Source organism: Lissotriton vulgaris, chromosome 2_1, assembly GCF_964263255.1.
Source record: "Lissotriton vulgaris chromosome 2_1, aLisVul1.2, whole genome shotgun sequence".
Classification (NCBI taxonomy): Eukaryota; Metazoa; Chordata; class Amphibia; order Caudata; family Salamandridae; genus Lissotriton; species Lissotriton vulgaris.
This window is the reverse complement of record NC_141687.1, coordinates 1,953,396,593-1,953,421,045: the sequence shown is the minus strand read 5'-3', so window position 1 is coordinate 1,953,421,045 and position 24,453 is coordinate 1,953,396,593. Positions and strand designations below refer to the sequence as shown.

Below are 24,453 nucleotides of genomic sequence, written 5' to 3'. Positions count from 1 at the left end.
AGGCCCGAAACACTATTTTCACAGTGGCAAGCATAGCTTGCCTATGTAGAAAACCAGAGTTCAGATTAAAATACTAATACTGCTAATTTTGGAAAACTTCCAGCTAGGAAAATAATTAAACCACTATTTTTATTATTTATTAAAAATCTAATTCAATTCTGAAGTCATATTTTAAATAAACATTAAGTAAAAGTAAGTTTTAGAAAGCTGCCCTTTGCCTGCCTGAACTTTCAGAATGCTAATTAGCATATGCCTCTGACAGCTCTCAGTCTGTGCTCAGCCTTGAATATGCGTGAAATAGGTGTGAAGTGTCTCCCAGGAGGAAACAATAGGCTGACCTAAATGGGCAGAGATAACTACTCCACAGAATATTCTGAGTGGGGGACTAGATGCATCCTGTGACACAACATTGTCAACTCCTGCTTGACAGGTCTGTTGCACACAAATAAGGAGTTGCCCCGTAACACTGGGAACATCGGCCGTACATTAACAACATAAACAAATGACTCCCTCAAAAAGAGTTTACAGCCTATGCTCCTTTGTCAACTTAAAAAACAAAGATATCACCATACACAATCAGTTGTATATTCAATTTTTTTTATTTTTGTACTACAACACAGAAATAAACGTCCCTACAAGTGCTCCAAAAAAAAAAACAGTCCCGTGCAAGTGGTTTGTGACAAAGTTGAAAATTGATGTGCAAAAGATGTTTACAAATGATAATCTACTGTTGACTAACAACATATTTCTATTAGCACAGAACTCAATTCAATTCAATAACTTTATTCGGTCTAAATAACAATAGGCCATAAAAGTACAAAGAAATATTGAACATAGCTATAGTCACACATAAAAGTTTAAAAAATGGTTATACATTAAAAACAGTATAAAATAATAGGGTTGATCGTCACAATGAATAACCGAGCTTGGAATGAATAGAAAAGTGCGAGTAGAAGTCAAATTTCAGAAGTCATTATGATGTTACAAGCAGTAGGTGTAGTTAAAAAAGCATAAGAAGGGGCTAAAGAGAGAACAAAATCCTCAAATAGGGTCTGCCATACACTCCTACTATCCCCCAAAGGTTGACCCAATATCTATGCCACCGCCATATACTGAGACGCTGTACACATACAATTCTAACAGACTAGCCCATCATTGAGTGTCTAACCCTAAGTGCTGTTTTCAAAAAGGCACAGACAGTGAGAACAAGTTCGGGTGAACACAGGGATTGTAAATGAAAGAGGGCCGGTCTACAATGCAGAGGCCCAGCCTCTGTAACAAGTGTATCAAAACGTGCTTTAATGCTATGCTGTGCAATTTGCAGAAGAAGAAAAAGTGCAGTAGAGATTGTGCAGAATGATTATCCCAGGGGCAGAAGGAGACTGTATTCTCTGCTGGATCTAAAAAGTGTTTGAAAAATAAAGACCAATAAATTGTCTCTGGTCTGAAGCAGAAAACAAGTGACTGCTCCCATCTTGACAGGTCCAGAGACAATTACAGAGGGAGTTCATCTGTGTATAAGAGACTATAAAAATGCAACAACGTGGGTTGGGATAACTCGTGTTCCAACCTAATGTTTACACGGTGGTCCTTAAATACTGTTTTCACCTCCATTTTTTGCATTTTTAGGCATACAACTGGGTTCAGTGAACCACCAGGATATACCAAGGGAACCAACAGTATCCTGTTTATTACTCAGGCAGGGTATGGAGAGTGCCTTATCCAGCGTCAGGCATTTAGATATGATGTCACTACAGAGCTAAGTGGCTGGGTTCAACCAAATACTAACCCTGAGTAAAAGTGGCACCAGCTGAATCTTATTCTCTATGAAACCCTGGTTTAACTCAAAATGGGTATTAAGACTAGAAGTGGATGGTGGTGAACTCAGCAACCATCGCAGAAAGTGATTTTCTTTGGCCTGAAGAGAACAGCATTTACTGAAACCGCAGACACTAGCTCCGTAGGTAACTACACTGATGCATTGCGAGTTATAAACTTTCAGTGGTGGATACTCAGACTTAATTTGCCTGGGCCACAGGACATGATGTGTGACTTAGAATAATTAGTAAATAGGTTCAGAATTAGCATAAAAGAAACAAAGCAGTCCACCTGATGTCTCAACGCTTTTGGGGTGAGGGCTAGTAAAACCACATCATCAGTGTACAGTAAAGCAGGAAGTGGGGAGCATGCGATTCTAGGTATATATCTGTGTGAGAATGGGATAAGTGGGCTGGGTAATCCGTTGATATATAAAATAAATAATAAGGGTGCCAGTATACATTCTTGCCTCACACCACTCTTCAGGGGGAATTTAGGAGACACCTCTCCATTGGAATTTAAGCGGAACCGAGCTGAGTGCTGGGAGTACAAGAAATTCACCAGAGGGGGGTCCACGCCTTGATCCAGCAACATTAACCAGAATTTGGCTCTGTTCACTGAATTAAAGGTGGTGGATAAATCCATGAAAGCAAAGTAAATAGGGGAGTGCTTGGCCATAGAATATTTTAAAATAATCAGAGCCAAGTTCAGACATTATTCTTTGGTTTCTAGTTTTGGCTGAATCCAAATTGAAAAGGGGAGAGTAGGTCCTTATCAGCTGCCCATTCGGCCAAGAGAACATAAATAACTCTGCCGATAATCTTAATAGTGCTGTTGATAAGTGAGATAGGTCGCTAGCACTTGGGCGATACACAGTCACCTTTTTTTAATATAGGAACTATCATTGCGGTAGACCATGAGGGGGGAATAGTAGCAGATAAAGAAGTGTTAAATGTATTCATTATGAGGGGACCCCAAATTTCAGGCATGGATTTCAACAAATCCATTGGTGCCCCATCGGACCTGGGGCTTTCCAACCCTTACTGTGATGGATGGCCGACTCGACTTTCTGCGAACTTAATAAAAGCAAAGAACTCATATAAATGATGTTTACGGCACAAAAAAATAACTTAATAGCAGGCAACAGTGAAGTTCATCAACGTTTTGACTTCTATGGGGTCTTCATCAAGACAAAGAACAGTGGTATCAGCCCTAACAATGTATCCAACAATCCTTGGTTTCACTTAGTCTATCTTGACAAGACACCTAATATTAATATTGTAACATTTTGGCGCACAATATAATCGCATTTTGCTTTCAACATACATTTCCCATTTTGGCACATGGGTGAACGCTTCCAACGCATTTGGTATCAGTCAATTATTATGCATAGTTTTTTTCTGTTTTTTATTTAAGTTTTGACAGTGCCTCATACACTATTACGTGCAGATTGCCCTGACGTGTTCTGGGCAGTAATGCATCTTCCTTGTTTATTTCACCACATTTAACAAATAAATCATTCCACTGGTCTAACACTGGTATTTTCCTAAGACCCTTTCTTTCCTCTAGGTGCAATAAAATAGTTTTGGACTCTGTCCACTTTTGCAGTGCTAATCGCCATCCCTTAATGAGAGGGTTGCTCCAACTTCCCATGTCATAGCAATCTTATGCTTGGCCAAATGAAGATCAGGGTCTCAAAACCTGCCGGCGGGCCTACCAACTGCAAAGTGAGAAAGCAATGGCAGCAAGTAACAATCAGGATTAAATATATTGACATTACCAGTAATTGCAGATTTCTTGTTATGTGTGTCCAGTATTAAAAAATAAATGTGCAGTTACAAAATGCCTAGTAGAGCATTGACAGACATTATTATGTTCATAATTATTTTATTCGCTGGGATGTCTTATATCTACCATTAATTCTTAATTTGGTCTGACACTTTCTGAGACATGAGCAATTGTGGACTATGGCAATGTCTGCTTTCTACCTTTCTTCTACAGGTGAACAATTTGTCTTTTTGTTGCTTCTTGGTATATAATCAAAATAATAATGTTATTTGTGCTTCGAAATGAGAAATTAGTTACATGTGATTACAATAAACTGCTGGTTATTAATGTCTAGCTGTGTACATTAATCTTAGTTGGTATTTTTGGTTAACCAGTAGAATTTCCCATATTTTCTCTTGGCATATAGTTAGTACACTGTGCAAAACTCCAGATGCTCCTACTAGATTTAGTAGAAAGCATTTGTAAATGGCCAACTGCAATTTCAAGCAAAGGATTCGCTGTCTTTTCCAATGTACATTGCAAGAGTATTAAGCAGCCCCAAAATTTGGGTATCTATATATATCTTTCACCTCTTTATTCTTCACAGTATAAGGGTTGCTTAACAAAATGCACAGGCTACTGTTTCCTTCCATTGTTACCTTGACTTTGATGATATGCTGTAGGTGTCCTCAGGCGAAGAGATGAGTTCAGCATTGTTTCCAAGCTGCAAAAATAAAAATGTGATAGTTTATTGTATATTTTCTTTAGAAAAAGAAACTCGATCTCAACAAATGTCAACAGTTACACGCTGTGGAATTTATATCCAAATAATCGAACCAAATCCCCCTTGGCTTTGTTGCCGTTACAGTGTACTTCCAGGGTATTCTAACTGTGACTATGTATTTATTGACCAGCTACCCCTCCAGCTACCCCTCCAGCTACCCCTCCAGTCACACACTGACTGTATCTTTGCTTTAGACTCTGTTCAGCGCTCCGCTCAGCAGTGTTTGCACTCTGCACATGCCAAATAAATAGCTATCACAGATTTGATGCCAGTCATGCCATTCATATGATCCAAAAACAGTGCATGAGAACATTTGAAGCAGTATGGAACTAGATTAGACTGCTTTACCATGATTTAGACTATTGGTACTCACAAACATTTTCCCAGGGGCCGCCAAGTTTGGACTTTGGTGTGACCGAGCTTTTACATACCTTTACTTCCCCTTGGGAATTTGTCTCAAAACATCTAAACTAAAATGGAAATAAAATGGGAATATTCAGTGAATATTCACAGACAGTTATCACAAATTGAAAGGACTCTGCCGGTTTTGCATTTCTACTAAGAGTGAGTTGGACTATTCCAGGCTAAATAAAAAATGTAAGAGCCTGTGTGTGGGCTGAGCAAGTAGGACTCCTATCTAACTCAGCCCAGTATCTCCCTAGAGGTATCTGTTGCACATGGGCCCTTTAATACATTGACTATGGCTTATGAAGACCTAATAATTTAATTGTGCTTTCAAAAAGAAATATCTTCATTTCTGCCTATAGTGCAATTCTGCAGTGCTTCACTGTAAATCTGTACTGCTTTAAGGTATCCACCAAGACGCTTAACACTTCACAAAGAAAAGGTCATCAGTGAAAATTTAAATTGTGGCCATAGATTCACTCCTTCCCATATGTTGAGTTTTGATCATATTTCTGTGAGCCACTCCTTAATATGATTTGAGCTTTGAACTACTCTACTGGGCCATGTTAATTACTCTGATGGACAGCAGGTACATAAAAGACTCCTCACACAAAAAGCCCATGTGAATGAGATTAAACCTGTTCCTAAATGAGAAAATTGGTATGGGTAGAATCTGCATGAGTTAATTGCATTCATACTGCCTGAAAAGCTTAGGCATACCCTTCCCAATAGGGAGCAGTTAAACGTCAGTGTCCAGACTCTTGAGAAGGCCCCTTTGAAGCTTTGATGTGAAGGATCCAGTTTGGCAGAGGCAGATAAGCTGTCAGGGATCTAGTAGGGTCATCAGAAAACATCATCATGGTCTTCCTAAATATACCAATAAACCTTAGAAAACATTCAATATGTTAAACACCCCCCACACACACACACTATAAAGCAATCTATCTATCTACTCCATTCTCTTGATCCCACAGACAGTGGGATCGGGATTCCCAAACACTAGGACTAGACGGAAGACGGAAGTCCTCATCCTGGGTTCCTCGCCCTCCGCCTGGGACGACTCCTGGTGGCCCCCCGCCCTGGGCACCGCACCCAAACCGACAGACCACGCATGCAACCTGGGCTTCATCTTGGACTCCTCCCTCACCATGACCAGACAAGTCAACGCCGTATCCTCGTCATGCTTCAACATCCTGCGCATGCTACGGAAGATCTTCCGGTGGATCCCCACGAGACCAGGAAGACGGTCACCCAGGCCCTCGTCACCAGCCGGCTGGACTACGGCAACCCCCTCTACGCCGGAACCACCGCCAAGCTCCAGAAGATACTCCAGCGGATCCAGAACGCCTCAGCTTGACTCATCCTCGACATCCCACGACACAGCCACATCTCCGGACATCTGAGAGACCTGCACTGGCTCCCCGTCAACAAAAGAATCACCTTCCGTCTCCTCACCCACGCACACAAAGCCCTACACGATCAAGGCCCGAGCTACCTCAACAACCGCATCAACTTCTACGCTCCCAAACGTCATCTCCGATCAGCCAGCCACGCCCTCGCCGCCGTCCCCCGCATCCGAAGAACGACAACAGGAGGAAGGTCCTTCTACCTGGCCGCCAAGACCTGGAACTCCCTCCCGACCGACCTGCGCCTGACCCAAGACCACCTCTCCTTCAGGAAGAAGCTCAAGACCTGGCTATTCGAGCAGTAGCAGCACACCCCCCCCCCTCAAGCGCCTTGAGACCCTCCGGGTAAGTAGTGCGCTCTATAAATGTCTGTGATTGATGGGCTTGCTGAAGGAAAAACACAACCTCAGTGACATCTTCAGACGAAAACAGTAAAACTTATCCATTAAGAAATATACTGCTAAAAATATCAATTCAATATCAGTAAACAATGGCAATCATTAAAAGGAAATACATTTACTAACAGTGATTTCTTAAAAGTAATAAGGATAGCTCAACAAAATCTTCACAAAAGTGTCAAGTCACAGGGAGCAAGTGTGCCGAACATTGGAAATCCCTTTGAAGAGTAAAAGCTAGCCATTACTTCCTTTGTTATTTGGTGAGATGGAAGAAAGTTTGATATCAGGGTTAATAAGCACAATATATGTCATTTTAGGAACTGTCATGGTGGGTTCTAAAGGCCACACCGAAAAACTTTTAAACTCCATTTTAAAAATCGTTGAAACGTAGAAATTCTACTGAATATCCTGAAGGGGACTGCGGGGGTAAGAACTTAGATTATCTGGAGTTTGCCTTTGTTCACCATTCGATCAATGCCATAAAATTTATGGTAGGACGTGCATGTTGCATGGACTGTGCTGTGCCTCTAGTTTTGAGCAGGCTCATAGGGTTGAGGCTGCTGTCTTTCACCATACGATGGGTTTAAGTCTAGGGGACTTCCAAATGTACTAAGAATGATGCTATGCCCTCTGATTCCATCCAACTGATCCTGAGACCTCCCCTTGAGGGTCATCTCTTGAGTGCATCATAGCACTGAGACACTACCTTCGTAAAGTTTCCTTTGAAAGCTAGGCCTCTGAAAAGACTGTCGTGTGCATGGAAAGGAGTACCAGCCGTCTTTCCCATATAGGCTATATGCCTATGAAGTCAGGTGTTTCGATGTTTCATCAGGACTTTCCAAGATTTTCAGAGTTTATAGATCCTGGAAGGGATCCCAAATGTTCTTGATCCCTCAGGGGACCATAGACTATACATGTTCTTCAAGGTAGGCTGGGTACCTGACAGTCACCCCTGGGGCCAGAGAATAATTAAGTAGTCTGGGAGAAAGTCCTCTCTTTCTTCCCTCATGATGTCTGACCAGAGACGAAGTACCTCAGCTGCTGCTGCATGCAGTGGGTGGCATAGGGATGGACACAGCTGACAATCCAGTCACCCACTCAAAGTCAGGACTGTTATAAGGCATCCTTTTGCTAAGCAACACTTTTTCATCCTTCTGTGCCTGTTTGTCATTGAAACCCAGAGATGTAGGACCAGGTGAATTTGAACTGTTCTGAGTCTTTTGAATACAGTTTCTTGAAATGCTTTTTTGCTTTACCATGTGGGATGCCAAACCTCTAACTTCATCCTGAACTAGATATAAAAAGTACAGTTACCCGACCTCGCCTAATACTTCTTTTATATTGTATTTGTTGTGATTAAACCCAGGTGGAGCCATACATAGATTATTTGCGGCCAGATTCAGAAAGTTAACTTTGCATATGTATGTGTAAATGTACTCCTACACTTAGGTGTAAACATACACTTGTTTGCTAGTCACAATTTACAAGTGGAGATTTACACCTAGATATAGACTTTAGAGTCTTCAGCCCACCAAATTAGGCAATGGAGACTCCTACGAATGAATTTACTAGTGTAATGTTTCTATTGGCAAGTTTCCACCTGTTTGTGGAGGTCTCTGACACTGAGGCAGAGATCTCTCCATAGGAAAATATAGAAACATGTTATGAAGTTTATAAATTCATAAAATAAAATAAATACAAAAAAGTTAATGTAAAATATGAATGTAAAATAACGTTAGACATTTAATGTTAACCTAAGAATAATTAAAGAAAAAGATACAACACATTATCTTCTCAAAATAACTTTGTATTAAATTGTAAATTAATTTAAATATATCACTCAATTTTTCATTATTATTTTTTATCAGTACTTTGAAACTAAAATCACTCACACGCACAAGAATGTTTATCTTTATTCAATCTGTAACAAACTTGGTAAGAAGTTATTTGTTTTCTTAGTTTTAATCATGTTTAAAATCGATCATTATATATATATATATACACATTTAGAATTATTTTAACTGATTTTGCATGATTTTAAATTTAGTGTAAGCTTTATCGCATGCATCCACTGTTTTCTAGGAGGGTTGTTAGAACTGGGGGTCTCTAGTTGGCTGAGGTACGTACCTTAGTCCAAATAGGGACCCTTGTTTCTAGTCAGGGAAAGGAGGAACACACTCTTAGATAACCCCTGCTCACCCTCCGGTAGCTTGGCACGAGCAACCAGGTTTGTAGATACAAGGCAATGTGTATCAAGTATTTGCAGCCACACTCCCAGTAACACAGTGATAACACCACAAATGGAGACCACACTGATTTTTATAAAAATAGTGGCATCTTTATCAAAAGAAATACAATGAGACCAAACGATAGAAATTCAACATATGCGTATTCGTAATATTTCACTTTGCCAGTTATTAGGCCAACAATCACTTTTAGGCTCTTGCGGTATTAATGAGAAGTGCACGATGATCTAATGCAGTCCTAATGCAATTCTATGCAGTTCGTAATTCAGTTCGTAATGTAGAAATAAGACAGTCCTTAATGCAAATACTAATGCAGTTCGTAATGCAGGAATAATGCAGTTTGTAATGCAAGAATTGGAAACGCACTCTACGCCGGCATCAACAAGTCCCTACTCTGCAAACTCCAGACAGTACAGAACACCGCCGCCAGACTCCTCCTCGGCATCCCCCGACACGAACACATCAGTCAACACCTAAGAAGTCTCGATTCGCTCCAGTGGAGAAAAGAGTCACTTTCAAAATCCCCACTCACGCCTACAAATGCCTACACAACAACAGACTCAAATACCTCAACGATAGAATCAACTTCCACGTACCCAAAATAAACCTCTGATCTTCCAACCTCGCACTGGCTGAAACCCCGCGCATCCACAGAGCCAGAGCAGGCGAAAGATACTTCCCTCACATTGCAGCCAAGACCTGGAACGAGCTACCGGCAGGCATTAGGAAGACCCTCAAGACCTGGCTCTTCGGCTAAACAGATCTGCGGACCCCCCCTCAGCTCCTTGAGACCCTTACAGATGAGTAGCACGCTTACAATTCCCTGATTGATTGAAGAATAATGCAGTTCGTAATGCAAGAATAATGCAGTTCGTGAAGCAAGAATAATGCTATAAGCCAATCTGCACGGTCAGCTCAGGCACCATTAGGACCCAACAACAGAGACAATGGTCGTAAACTTAAAGGGGTGGCCTGTACTGCTGGGCAGGTATGGGCCGCTCGGGGACTCGGCGTGTCTAACCCGGTGCAGCGGGAGAAAGATCGGAGCACTCCTGTACTCTTCCTGCTCGCCTCCCCAGGCCACACTAGCTTGTGGCTCCAGACCGGAGTCCAAGCCTTACCTGGGGGGTGCGCTGCATCTCTCTCTCCCTACTCATCGGACGTACTGCTGGGCGGTCCCGATGATGTTGCAGCTTCGTTGCTAGGCCACGCTGTACGACGGGTTCCGGCGCTGCTTTCTCCTTCGTTGACGTTCTTGGGCAGATTCCACTTGGCGAACAACGATCACAATCCTTTTCACCTTGCAGCTTCCTTAGCTTCAAGAAATCCTTTAGCACGTTGTGGCTCTGGCCGGCGGCGGCGATCCTTACTCACAGCCTCAGTTACAATGTCGGCTCGGGCAACAAACAGCATTGCAGCAGCGTGGATGATGTTTCACTCTGCGGTTCCCTGGCACTTCGTAAACAGTGTCACAGACCACACAGCAGTCTCAGGCATGCAAAAGCACACTCACCAAGTGTTGCTGAGCCATGGTGGGAAACTTTGATATTCCTGAGTTTCCACAACAGGGGACCAGCTCTTCTCTGGCCCTTGGAGACAAGTTACTTCGGGACTCAGCGCACAGCAAAATTCTTTCAAGCAGGGGGACACAGTACACAGCAAAGTCCCTTGTCCTCTCCTTAGTCAAATCAGCAAACTGCAGGACAGCCCCAGAACACACAGCAAGGGCAGTTCTTCTCTTCAGTCTCTTCAGCTGTTCTTCTTTGGCAGAGGTTCCTCTTGATTACAAAGTTGTTTCAATCCTTTTTCAGTCTTGAGTTCAGGGGTTTCAGCTATCACATTTATACCTCTAAATGCCTTTGAAGTCTTTGTGTTCAGGGGGCTCTGAGCCCTGTCCAACTAGTTCTGGGTGTCTTCCTGCCAGTGCACTCCCTCTTCCTTTGATAGTGAGGGTATGGACGTGGAGCCATCCTTTTGTGGCAGCAGCACCGCCCTCTTCACATCCAAGGCTACTCCTCCCACCACACCAAATGCATGCAAGCCTGTGGCTGTCTTACCTACTCCTCCCTGGTGTCAGGACACCTCCCCAGACCTGTCACATTCAAACCCAGACAGTCTGTACACAACCAGGCAGAGGCATGCAGAATGGTTAGGACAAGAAACCAGCCACTTCTAAAAGTATGGTTTCTAAACACACAATTTAAAAACCATCTTCAAATCAAATCAAACAAGCTTTATTCGGTATACAGGTATATAACCATGAAAGCATTCTACATATAAATAACATTTCATCATAACATTAAAAAAAAGTACAGTTAGTTTTGCAAATTTTCAAGGGAACACATTTCATCATGAGTGTACAAGGGTATCCTTGAATGTTTGAAAGTTTACACAGTATGGATTATAAAGAACTTCACAGGTCTCAAGAGAGTACATACAAATTTAGTTCAGACTTCAAGAAATAGCAGCACGTTAACTATAAAACCATTAATATCAAGAATGTATAATAATAATATGTATTAAAAATTCAATCTAATCAAATTCATAATTTAGCAATTCCAAATATCTAAGATCCTTTCTCCGTTTAAATGACATCTGAGTAAAAAGAATGACTGCATTACATATCAATGCATTTTCCAAATTACAAACATGATAAAAAGCAGACTTATAAGAATACAATTTGTTATTAATAAAAAGAGGTTGTAAAAATGATTTTCTGATGTCCCTGTAAAAGTTACAAAAAAGTATAAAATGCAAAGTACTCTGGAGGCTTTTACCATCACACGGGCACTTAGGTAGGTTTCGGCTCCACTTACCCGTCTCTGGGAATGCTACTTGAAAGTGGTGTGTGCCCAGCCTTAATCTTGTCAAGTAAAATCTATGCTATACATTTCTAGTAAAAATGAGGTACGGTTGTGTTCCAAGAAAAATCTGTCTTTCAGAGCAGGATTTGATGCCTGATTTTGTCCTAAATTCAGCTAAAATCTTAGTTTTTCTGCATTTCAGAAATCTCCTCTTGAGCTCTATTTTACTATATGTCTGGACGCTCACTGGATTTTTAAGATTAGTTTCCATGTTGCACTCGGCCATAAGACTGTGAATATAATGCAACCATGGTATGTTCCTATGAGGATCTAATTTAAGGCAATCTAAGATTATTTCTTTGGTAAAGTGGGATTCTTCTTTAGTCCAAATTCGATGACACAATACAATTTAGCTACATTAATCAGATCACTTATATACGGTGCTTCTAGCTCCTTGTGAACTATGTAGGTGTTGAGTTTGGGACCGATAAAACCCGTCTCAAGAATTTGTTCTCAAGAATTTGTAATGGGGAGATGTCTGCCGTGCCTCAAAGTACTCCACCATAGCAGTGATGCACTTACTCCCATATAACTTTAATATCTCGCGTATAGGTTTATTCCGTATTTTCTCAGAGAATCTAAAAATAGCCTCACTAGATCTCACAAACTTCAGTTTAGAAGAGTTTACATGTGCATCCCATGGTCCTTTGCCATTAAAAAGTAACCCCAGATAAGAAAAGGTGAATGTTCTTTTGATAAGGGTTCCCCCAACATTATGGTTTCTACTCTTTGATTTAATTTTCCCGCATGTCAAGACCAGTGTTTTGCTCAGGTTTATTTTTAGATTATTTTCAGTCATGAAGGTTGTAAAATGATCAATCAAAAGTGGAGGCCATTTGCAGTCTTAGATATTAGTACTGCATCATCTGCATATAATAAAACTGGGGTAACACGTTTACCAATAACAGGGGCATCAGCTTGCATTGTCATTTAACGTCGAATACAGGAATATCAAGAACTCACATACATTGCAATCAAGAATGACATAGTGACATACCTGCATCTCATAGGAATTCTGCAATCCATATCATCTTATATTAGGTCTGTTGTCAGGCTTGATATTACATTGGAACAAATATGAATTATTTAAAAAACGACAATATTCACTCCAAGGAAAACAGTTGTTAACATCTGTAGACCCCCATCATTCAGCATCACTATCCATGTTCATACTAGATTGTAGACAATCATATGTCCATGACTTAAATCCCAGTCATTCGTCTTACACATGTATCATTCCCAGTCTAGGTTAATTAGGCTTGCTCTGGGTTAGACAAGAAAAAGGCACTAAATGGATCCCAGATATCCCTTAGCTGGGACGTCATTGGTAGGAGTTCTGCATATGTTAGGGACTGTTCTTGCCAAAGTGTGAGATCTTGGATCCACTCCTTAAATGTGGGTCTCTTTCCTACCCCAACTGCAAGCCCCCCGGCACTTTGCTAGCAGCCATGTCAATTTCTATATGCAGCTTCTATTTCCTCTGTGTATCCCTGGAAAGCCGATCTGCTGACAATATTGATATACTGTGCTGCATTCCCACGTCAAGTGTACAAAACCTGCATGTGCATAGCTACAACGATCACATTGATGGGTGTCTCTCCATTGGAATCTATGCATTTTGGCCAGTGTATAATATAACCTGTGTATAAATTTAAAATGTATTATATGTAATCAACTACTAGAGGTAATGTGTCCAGTTTGACGACAACTGAAGTCCTATTGCTTGTCTTGGAGCACTATTCCAAGCTCACACTCCCAATGTGCGCGTGCAGGTATCTGGCATCCGTTGAGAGAAGTTTGTCTGCTATGATATAGTAGAGAAACTACGTGGGAGGGAGATGTGGATTGTAACAATAAGTGCAGTGGGGGTAATATTGCCCATTCTTGTGGGAATGCAGGTGTGACTGTTCGTACACTGTGCCTTAACCATACATATAAGAACAGCTCTAGTGACGTGCGCTCAGTATCCTGAAAGAATTGTTTGTATGTATGAAATTTCCCATCAACATATAAACCCCTCCATGTCTGTACCTGGATATGTTGCTGCATTTTCCTGCAGCTTGTTTATTTGGTCACATTCAAATCAGGGTGACATGAAAGAGGCAGCAGGGGTGAGTACAGCATCGGTATGTCAAGCTTTTAAGCTATAAGACTCCAAGCCATCACTGTGCATGCAACTGTCGTGGGATCAGCCTCCCTCTTTTTAGATTGGGCTGTAATGAATCCTGTCAATGGTGTTGGTTCCATATGCCCATTTCCACCACTAAGTGCGCCGTGGGGGTGGGGGGGTAGAACCAGTATGTTCCGCAGTATGTTGCGCGCACAGATAGTACAATTCTAAGTCAGGAACCTTGAACCCACCCTACATAAAGGGGCGTGTTAGTATTTCCCATTTTAATCTGGGCTGTTTACCCCCTCACCCCCACACACTAATCATGCCATATGTGTCTTAAGGGAAATGAAGATTGGCTTTCCAGAATTATAAGGAATCTTAATAAATAGATAGAGCAATTTGGGTAGTATCACCATTTTTATTAGCGATATTCAACAGCCATGGAAAGAGGCATGGTAATCCATCTTGTGATGGAGTCCGTCAACGCTGTTATGGTTTTGCCATAATTTAAGCACATCAGCTCAGCTTTGTCTCTGGTGATCATGAACCCTAGAAACTTTATCTCTTCTTGGCAACATTCTATTGGGTAATCCAGGGGGCAAGGGAGAGCGGCCCCAGTAAGTGAGAACAATTGGGATTTTCCTCAATTTTTTCGTACACCAGAGTTCTCTCCAAAAGTGATGAATTCACTCAACGTTGGGGTTCTCTCAGCACCGCCTCCTCATTGCACGTTCATTTCTGAACAGCATATGTCCCCTGTTTCTACTGTGTACTCTTCACATCTGGGTGACTGGAGGTAGAAGGAGAGACGTTTTAGCTTCAATACTCCTGCTCTCTGTGCTCCATTGTCTTTTGCCAGTCTGGCTGGCAATTCCCCCTTTCTACTTGCCTGCCTGTTTTTCTATTCAACTTTTAGCTGTGGTATTTTATCCTAATTATTTGTCTGTATTTGGACACACTAATGATCAAGCTGGGGTGGCTCACATGACAAAACACCTAAAGAAAGGTTCACATGTGTAAAAGGTCCTTAGGGACAACAACATCATCAGGTTTTAGTGGGGAGATAGAATATTTTTAGAATATGGGAAAACGTGGTAGAATTTTGCAGCCATGTCCAGCAACTCACAGGTTAGCCCCGTAACAGGTAGGTCAGAATTTACAGGGAATACACAATACAGTGAATTTTCCTAAAAAAAAGGGGGCCATTGAGTCGGGAGGAAGGACTGTTATGTCTGGTGAGGTTTGATCATTAAATAAAGGATAAGGGCGTTTACACCAGGAGGGCTAGGGACAAGAATCAATCGTTTTAGGTCAGGAAAGTTTCAGATGGCTATGTTTATTCATTTTCCGTAGTAGGGATAGTTTGCCCTCCGGCATCAGTGTTTTAATATATTGTAAATGTTCAAATGTTATCGATATACATGTTGGTACCTTCATATTTGCAAAGTAATGCACACTTTTTTTAAAGTTAGCCTGCCAGAAATAATGGTGGATGTAGGAGATGGAGGGTTAAAACCGGTGGTCAGAATATGCAGGAATATCGTCCGAACAACTTTTCAGGTCTCACCTACCAGACAGTGCATGCGCTGTCTGTTGTGAGATGTATTGTTAGCTTACAGTGGGCTTAGAATCCACTCAATGCTGTGCATCTATCCAATGCACAGGAAAAGACACTTAAAATCTTTTTGCAATCAGGAAGTCCCAATTTAACCATATAGATAGTTATATCCCAAATCTACCCCATGTCACTGTGTATACTGTATACTTACCTACGTCATATAACTGTGTATAGTTATACTATACAAGACTTGTCTCTAATCTACCTCATGTAATGTAAAGCGCTCTGATACCCAAGGGTCTTGTTTGCGCTACACAAAACTCTTTAAATAAATGAAATAAATACCATTGGATGGCTTCATTGTCACTATCATTTTCTTGCTTCTTATTGATTAGCTTGTCTGTGCTTTCCTTCCTTTTCTTGTGTTTGCTCCTCCCTGAAGCATGGATGAATTACTTATGTCCTTCCACTCCTCATTTTTCAGCTGTTACTCTTCTACATTTTTTAAGCATTCCACAAGAGTGCATGTGTTTTGCATCTGTCTCTCTAGTGTGCTTCTCTTCCCCCCTCCACGCTCTTTGTAGCACTCTCCCCTGTGTGCTTCTCCCTCACCCACTCCAGTTGCTGTCACCTGTTTACTTTCCCTCCCCAGCTCTATGTTGCTCTCTCTCCCTGTTAGTTTATGGCCCTCCCAATGCACCCCATGCTGCTTTTATTACCGGCGCCCCATGTTGCTTCTGTGCCGTCATTGGTGTTGCTTCCCCTTGCCATCATATGGCTTCCTCACCCATGCCCACTGTGATTCTGCCCCCCTCTCCCCATATTGCTTCTACCCACCCAGTCTCCAATTGGCTGTCTCTCTCCTGTGTTTCTGCTTTTGCACTTGACTCTCAGAAAAGATGGATCTGCTTCATCAAGGAGCAAAGGACCTGCACAACTTTTGGATCAACTTGGCAGGGAAACACATACTGCATCTCCAAATCTAAAGGGCTGCGGTGGCACCAAGAGCCTCGGAACCTGCAATCACGACCTGGAGTGGCACATTGCAAGAGATCAGGCCCTTGCCTTCCATTCCCCGAAGAGCTCAACTCCCCAGCCCGCTACGCTGATTACGGCTTTCCACAGTATTTTCTGCAGCACAACTTTTCAAACAAATAACAACTCAACGGCCAAAACTATCACCCAAACCTCCCACAAACTCGCTTAATTTTCTGTACGATCGATCGCAAGAAATAATAATTAACACGGTCTTCAGGTGAACTTCACTCACTGTGTATCACGGGACTGAAGTTTGGACACCGTATGCCCTCAACGCCGCTTTCAACGTTGCTACGGCACCTGTTACCTGTTGGTTTCTAAGATACAACTGAGCCGCAATGTACACAAACCCCTGTCGGAGACGAAACGACAGCGCGTGCCAGGCATGGCGTGCGTACCGAGGCACAGAAGGGCGTGGCGTCAAAGGCCCTGGGGCAAGGCCCTGGCCCTGGCCGCTGTTGACACTGTGAATTACGGGAATATCGGGGTTCAATCACTTCAATTGACTCTCCCGGCCTCTGGGCCCCGGTTACAGTACCTGTTGCAGTAATGGAAGCCACGCCCATGAGACTATCTTGGGACAGGGCTGCATTAGGTCCTCGTCCGGTGGCTTTAAGAGGCACACCAGAAACACACCACATAACTCGCCCGTTTTATCATTTTAAGGCCTATTGAATTGTGGCTCATATTGTGTGCAGTGGATCAAGGGAAGATATCTACGTCGTTTTCTATGGAGGGTCCAAACAACCTTTAATCCTCCCTAAGTGGATACAATGATTACAGTTAACCTGGGCAACAAAGGACAAAAGGCCCCTTGGAGTGAAAGTGCACTTTTGAAATGCAATTAATCATACATGTCAATACACCCAATTCAGGTGGGAGACACCCCATTTTGTAAGCAAAATATTGCCTTATTTTGGCTGTCTCCGCAGAAATTGTCAAAGGGAGATATTTTTTACTCTCCCATTTTCCCCTTCTAAAATGTTGGCATGTATGGGTAATGTTTGCATGTTCCGTTGCGCTACTAGGTCTATTTATTTGTAAATAATGTAATTTCTATTAGACTGAAGCATTGACGGCATCTCGGTCAATGATGGATGAGTCTGTCTGAGGTTACCCGTGTCGTAGACCTTTCTGCTGTGAAGGTTGTAGATCACCAGCACTGTACAGCCCAAAAAAAACAAATGTCATCAAATGAATGGCCACGGAATACCTGAAGAGATCTGTCACACACTGCTGGATAATTTTAATTCAAAGTTTTTTTATTATTAAAAAAAAGAAGTTTACAAATATAGTACAGTATATAGTCCACCACTGCAGGTCCCAAATATTATCTATACAATCTGACTGCTTCTTTCCATCTCACAAAGACACTCAGATATGGGATGATAGTAAAGATGTCCATCCCAACAGATTTCTCCACTTCTCTCTCCCTCCAAACATGCCAGTTCTGGACCAAAACAGTATGCAAAATCTCAGGCTGGCCAACCCAGTGCAGTAACCAGCTAAGCAGACTATGGTCCTAATTTAGAGTTTAACGGACGGGCATTTTTTCCGTCAGGGTGACAGAGTAAAGTACCCTGTGACCCTCAGGGAGTACCTGCCTGTCAATTTTTTTAGATGTCCGCCGGCCCAGTGGACATCTCTTGCAACTACAGTAATTGCCATCACTAAAGTTCCAGTGAATGAATGCATGCAAAGTTTGATGAATGACTCAGTCAACACGATGCAATTGTGTGACAAACTTTCAATGCTTTTTTTTCATTTTCATAAATAAAATCCCAAATTAGGATTTTATTTGTGAAAATAAAGTAAATAATGACCTCCTCGCCATGGGAGTTTCACTTATGGTGTGGGGGCCATTTTACAATTTTAACTGTCCCTTACTGCCAGGTTTAACCTGGCGGTGACTAAAGTGTTTAGACAACTAGTTTTCACAGTCAAATAGGGTGCGTAGTCAACTAGCCAAACTTACGACAGCCCCTTACTCTGTCGATCTGTTAGAGATGTATGCCGGAGACAGATATAGTGCAGTCTCCGCCGTCGATACGCTGAAGGTTCACCCAACTCTAAATGAGGCAAGTGAACCTTCATTGTGGCAGCGAGGGTGCTCCGTCATCATTATGATGGAGTAACATTGCCACCAAACGAATGTACGGCATACTGAAAACCATAAAGCTGTGCGTCTGTCTCTCATACTTCATCATCCACTACATTGCTATGCACTACATCCCAGAACATGATAACTGCCCCTTGGTGATCATTATGCACGACATTGATACACTTCCCCCTTAGGATTAAAACAAAGAAAATATCCTCCCAACCACACACCTTACAAGGTGTAGTATGCTTCTTATGTAGGCAAGTGCCTCAGTGCCCCAAAAAGGGGTAGGAAGCGCTATGTAAATTATGTAATATAATACAGTACAATACCAGCTCTTTGTCTCTCATTCATACACTCATGCATTAATCCACTGACTCATTTTTACATTAAATCTCTGACAACACTGCAATAAAACACACACAAATTCAACAACATAGGCAAGATAAATTAAAAGAATACAAGTATAAAAAAACTGCTGTCTAAACACAGCAGGCATAAGCTTACAATAACAAAACTAAACATAGCAGCAGGTATCTGTTTAGCAAAGGTATTGGAAACAGTCTATTGTTTTAAAGTTCAAGCATGGCGCAACATTTAGAGCCAAAATGTTTGTCATCTTGGAATGGCAAAACTATGCTCTTTGGATAATCTGTTTAGAGGCAGTGGCCATGTGGGGTGTGGTGCACTGCAGATGGAATGGGCGGCAAGCAAGTGACCCGCTAGCAGTGTCTTTAGACCTGTAGTATCCTCTTAAGAAACATTAAAAGATGAGAAGGAAAGAAATTAAAGGGGAAAGGAGAAAATTCCAAATCAAAGTACTGGCCAACCAGCCGTAACACTGAATTTCACACATTTTCATGTGGATGATCACATGTTATCAGAAAATAAAATCATTCACTGGGCAAGAGAGACAATGACTGATGGGAACTGAACCAGTATCTCAGTAAGTTTGCTCTCAAGGAAGCATCGACATCATTTATGGGTCACCCGGGGTCGCAGTTGCGACACCTTGCTCACCCATTGCGACACCTGGAACTGCCTTTGCGACCCCTGGCCTCAGAGTTGGCAAAATTAGTGTCAATAACACAGGGTGACTCTGAAATTCCTATTTTCTGCAGTTTTTTCATTATACTAATAATGAAGAATATGTTAATTTTCACTATTAGTGTAATAAAAATAGAGCATATTTAGCTGGAACAGGACCTTTGGTAACAAAATGCTGGCCATGACACAGCAGAGGATATTATTGACATATGGAGGGACTCATAGCACATTTTGAAAACACAATTCTGGCACTGGCATATTTTATGTCATTTTGATAAAAAAGAAGGCAACCCCTAATTTGGACTGCACCCATGACAGAATGTTGGACGTGGAACAAAAGAGGTAGTTTGTGACAGATGGCAGCCCTTATACCACATTTTTAAAAAATGGGGTAAACTCCTGGGGATCATAAGGTTACATTGGCTAGACACATCATTAATGGATTTGAATAGTTAATGAGTGCTCCCTATAGCATTCTAGCAAATTTATGTGAAAATTGTGCTTTGAAAATGAACTATTTCACCCCCTTTAAAAAAAAAAAATTTCAGGCTGGCTTACTTGCTTCAATGGCTCACTACAAATCATTGCAAGTATTATGCCCAAGAACTTTCAAAGCTCAATTCTGTACCGTAATATAGGTGGTATCTAAAATAGACATTTATCTATGTTATGTTATTATACTAATCATGCAGTTATGATGTGTTAGAAGGTGGTTCTGACACTCTGAGCCACCTGGAGCTTTCGCCTTTCAGCACCTATTTGTTGAGCTTTTACTGTGTGAGAGTCTCATAAGTTGGGATTCACCCACAGTGAATTCATGGTGAAAGAGACTGCATTTGGATTTTACTGGTGTCACCCTAGCTTGTCTAGGCCGCTGCGAAGCAGCTGGAGTAAGGGGCACCGGGCTGGTTACATGCAGACACATGTGTACATGCATGTGCACATGTGTACGGGCTGCACACTTGTATGGGCGTGCCCAACCCAGGAGCAGCTACAAAGTGAATGGTATGGCAGGACTTATGCAGAATTGGGTGGTGACATAGAATAGGCTTTATGCACTGGGAAGAAACATGCCAGGGAAAGTCAGTGTGTTTTACTGTTTTCACTTCATTATTCTCCTATGGGGACGTGGAGCCCATGTGCCAGTTTCACTTTCCTAAGGCCTACCAATTCCAGACATGCACTAAAGTCCACTGTAACTTGTTTGAGAAGAAGTATTCTGCAGAATCCAAAGTCATATTGTGGCTGGGGAGCACCACAAGGAGCAAGAGGAGGTGAAAATGGTGCAGATCGGTACCCTGGGGGCTGAGATATGCTCCCCAGAAGGTAGGCGACCTTTAACCTCCAAGAAAACCGATGACAAAGCATGTGGGGCTTCGCCGCCTATCTCGAATATACCCCAAGGGTGGGTCAGGTCCCAGGGGCTGTCCCCAACACAAGCTAAGATGGCGCTCCCCATGAAGATGGTGACCAAAAGGCCTGGGATCCCAACTCCGGGCACCACTGTAGGCGAAGTTGGATGTCATCGCTCCCCGTGAAGGTGCCCCTGCGGGGTACTAGGGGCCCACCCTGGCCCCCGCCTTAAATGAAGCCCGAGAGCATCATCACGTTCCTCATGAAGAAGGGGGAGGGTCCCAGGATCCCAACTCCAGGCCCCGTGTGAGGAGCAGGGAGTGGGGAGCACCATCGTGCCCCCCCACAAAGAGGTCTCAAGGGACCCGGGACCCCATCCCCAGGCCTGAAGCAAAGCTGGGGAGCACCGTCACGCTCCCCGTGAAGATTTCCCCCAGGGGGTGCCAAGAGCCCACCCAGGCCCCCGACGAAGAGGCAAAAGATGGGGAGGGGGAGTGCCGATGCACTCCCCTGAGGTATGGCGAGGCTGAGGTGGCCTCTGTGTCTGCCTGCCGGAGCGGGCAAACCGGAATGGATGTGCTGGCTCCCGCAGCCACACGCGGAGGTGTGGGCCGAGCGGGGAGCCAGCAGGAGCAGTCGGGGTGGGCCCCAAGCTGCCCTTCAGTCTGGTGATGCGTGAGGGCCCGGGCGGGACCGGGCCTCCCTGAAGCAAGCAGCGGCCGGGGGTCTGCTCCCTGAGTCGACAACCCTTACCTGGGGTCCGGGTGGGACCGGGACCCCCGACGAGCCGTAGATTTCCTCACCTGGGGGTACGGGTGGGACCGTGCCCCCAAACAGCTGAGGAGGCGACAAAGGCGGTTCTCCCCTATGCAGTGGGGTAGCCGCTAATAGAATATTCGCGGGGAAGACGAGGAAGCACCCCATAATGCTTTGCAGGCCCGAACCGGCCTACAAGGGCAAACAGTGTTTTCTCTGCTTGTGGTGGCCACCACATGTGTGACGAGGTGCAGGGGGAACTGCAGGAGAATGCAGCCTCCCCCAGCACGAAGAAGAGGAGTCCCTTCCTAAGTCTCATTTGGACTTGAAAAGAATAACCCCTCAAGGGCTCAGCCAGCATTTTGACACCTCATGGGCTGGAAATTTTGTTCTACAGCTGGGGGTGTATTGAGAAGTGCACCAAGGGATGAAGGGCTGAGTTGGGGATGTCTGGAGAAGGGCATCTCCTGGAGGTGAAGAGGTGTAATTGCACCCCTAGTGCATTTACTAATGTTATTTCTTTCAGAGGAACTGAAGGTCACATGTGTAATGTGAAGTACATTTGTAAGGTGATGTCATAAGCAAAGTGGGGTTATGTTTCCAGACATTCCTGCTAGGGTGTCTGGCTGTATATGCCTAATCCTGTGATTTCATCTGTGATGCCTGTAGGGGCAGTAATTGCAACGCATTCTAATGATCCACAAATGTGATGAGTACTGTGTTTCTAGAGTGATGCTTAAACATGTATTCTTGCTGCTGCGCTTAGGTGAAGAACCCAGACTGTTGGCCCTTAAGATGTAGAGTTGTATACTTCATGGTCAGTAGGACATGCTCAGTCAGGGTTGTGTGTCACCAGGGAAGGTGTGTCTATTTTAAATGCTTGTTGAGGTAATGGGGTGAGTCGCCACTGGGATAACGCCAGTGGGCAGGGCCCTCGCTCCAGGTTATGTTCAACCAACTGCATTTGGGGGCAAGATACGATAGAATAAGATATATGTTTGTAAAGTGCTCGATTGCCATGGCGTCTTGGCGCTGGTGTATGAAGAAAGGGAGTTTGACCTGTAGTTACAGGTAAGGCTATATGGTAGTAAACAGCCATGTTTTCAGATCTTTCCTAAAAGATGATGTGCATACATGAGAGTGGTGGTACTAGATCCCACCCCCGCTGCGGGAGTGGGGTCTAGTAACAATGTCACAAAGTAATTCCAACAGCTTATGTATATTTGTAAATTGGTGCATAGAATTGAGTAGTGTGTATGTTTAATAAATGTACTCTTACTTTTATAAAGCAAAGTACAGACTGGACAATCAATTATTAATTGTTATTGCTGCACACCTGTAATGGTGGTTACCAGCCCACCCCACCTCCCTTGAGTAAGCCTCAGACTGCTCTGCAACACTACCCTCTGAGAGTCAGGCACTGCACTCGGGTGCTTGGTTCCGAGTGAAGGAAAAATGTAGTCATGTTATTTGTGCAGGCCTTCCAGATGCTGCTTCGTTTCCCAACATGATGGAACTACAGCAATGTGAATTGCTGTGATGTTAGGGTCATGTGACATGGCTTCCTGGAAAAAACAGGCTCAAGGGTCATATGATGTAATTTCATGTGATGGCATTAAGGTCAAAGCATATATATGATGTCACTTTTGCTATCTTTTAACATTTTGGTGAATCGCCACCCTTGGATGGAGGCTGAGTGTAAATGACACTCATATAGACCACTAGCAGAACAGAGGTGACCCAAAGGTCCTCTATATATCTCTGAATTTATAAGTATGTATATGGATGTACTTATTATTTATTCATTTTTTATAGGATCCTGGCAAACAGCTAAGTGATTCATAGGGTTTGTCAGAGGCAGTAACCAACACAAAAATATTCACTACAAAAAAATATCTCGGACATTTCATGTAACAAAATAACTATTTGCAGGTTTTAATATGGAGAAATAACAATCCACCCTTAATTGCATATTGATTTTAACATTTGCTTTTCACAATCAAAATGTCAGGTCTAGTGTGTTTATAATACCTTTTCATAATACATCAGACCCATAGCAACATAAATATTTCTTTCTTGTGAACCAATGAGGCCAGTAGCTGTTATCAATGAATTATCACCATGACCAACTGAGTCATCCTGTACGGTGTGTAAGCTTTCCCACAAGGCAACCATCAGGCATATAGTCATAGAATGACATTGTTAATTGGCAGAGGTGTGTGCCTTTGTCCATGCAGGGACCCTTGCTACTAGTCTGGGTAAGGAGGATACACACTTTAGATATCCCCTTCTCAACCCTATGTAGCTTGGCACAAGCAGACAGGCTTATCCCAAAGGCAATGTATAAAGTATTTGTAATCAAAACACACAGTAACACATTGGAAACACCACAAATGGACACCACGCCAGTTTAGAAAAATAAGGTATCTTTATCAAAACCAAACAAATCCAACATACATATATTAAAATAGCACATAAAAAACATTACTTTCAGAGATAGCACTTGTATTAACAAATAGCCCCACCTGAAGCTATTACAACGTTGTGACAGGCATAATTCCAAAGTACAGCGCCGACCATGAGGTACGCTGCTTCGGTACAGAGTCTCTCAGACCCCCCAAACAACAGTGCCTTGGGGTCCCAAAATCTTATCTTTCCCCTGCATGCCAGCCTGCTGCTCCGCACCGCAACAGTCCACGGGGGACTGCCACGCTGCCTAACGCGCCTGGGATTCCACTTCCCAGAGTCCCCAGGGGCGCCTACTTGCCGCGTCATCTCTCAGTGCCAGGAGGCGCTTTA

The 24,453-nt window shown here is 43.0% G+C and overlaps 1 protein-coding gene across 1 annotated transcript in view; it reads right to left on the bottom strand.

Moving 5' to 3' along the window:
• The window catches only part of LOC147733541 (uncharacterized), a 42,138-nt gene extending 25,439 nt beyond the window's left edge, over nucleotides 1-16,699 (bottom strand). Inside the window, exons 1-2 of the mRNA XM_086958980.1 lie at nucleotides 16,630-16,699; nucleotides 4,245-4,309 (exon numbers count right to left, since the gene is read on the bottom strand). Coding sequence (XP_086815106.1) covers nucleotides 4,245-4,299 — 55 coding nt within the window. The 5' untranslated portion in view covers nucleotides 4,300-4,309; nucleotides 16,630-16,699. The remainder of the gene's footprint in view (nucleotides 1-4,244; nucleotides 4,310-16,629) is intronic.
• Nucleotides 16,700-24,453: the final 7,754 nt, after the last annotated feature.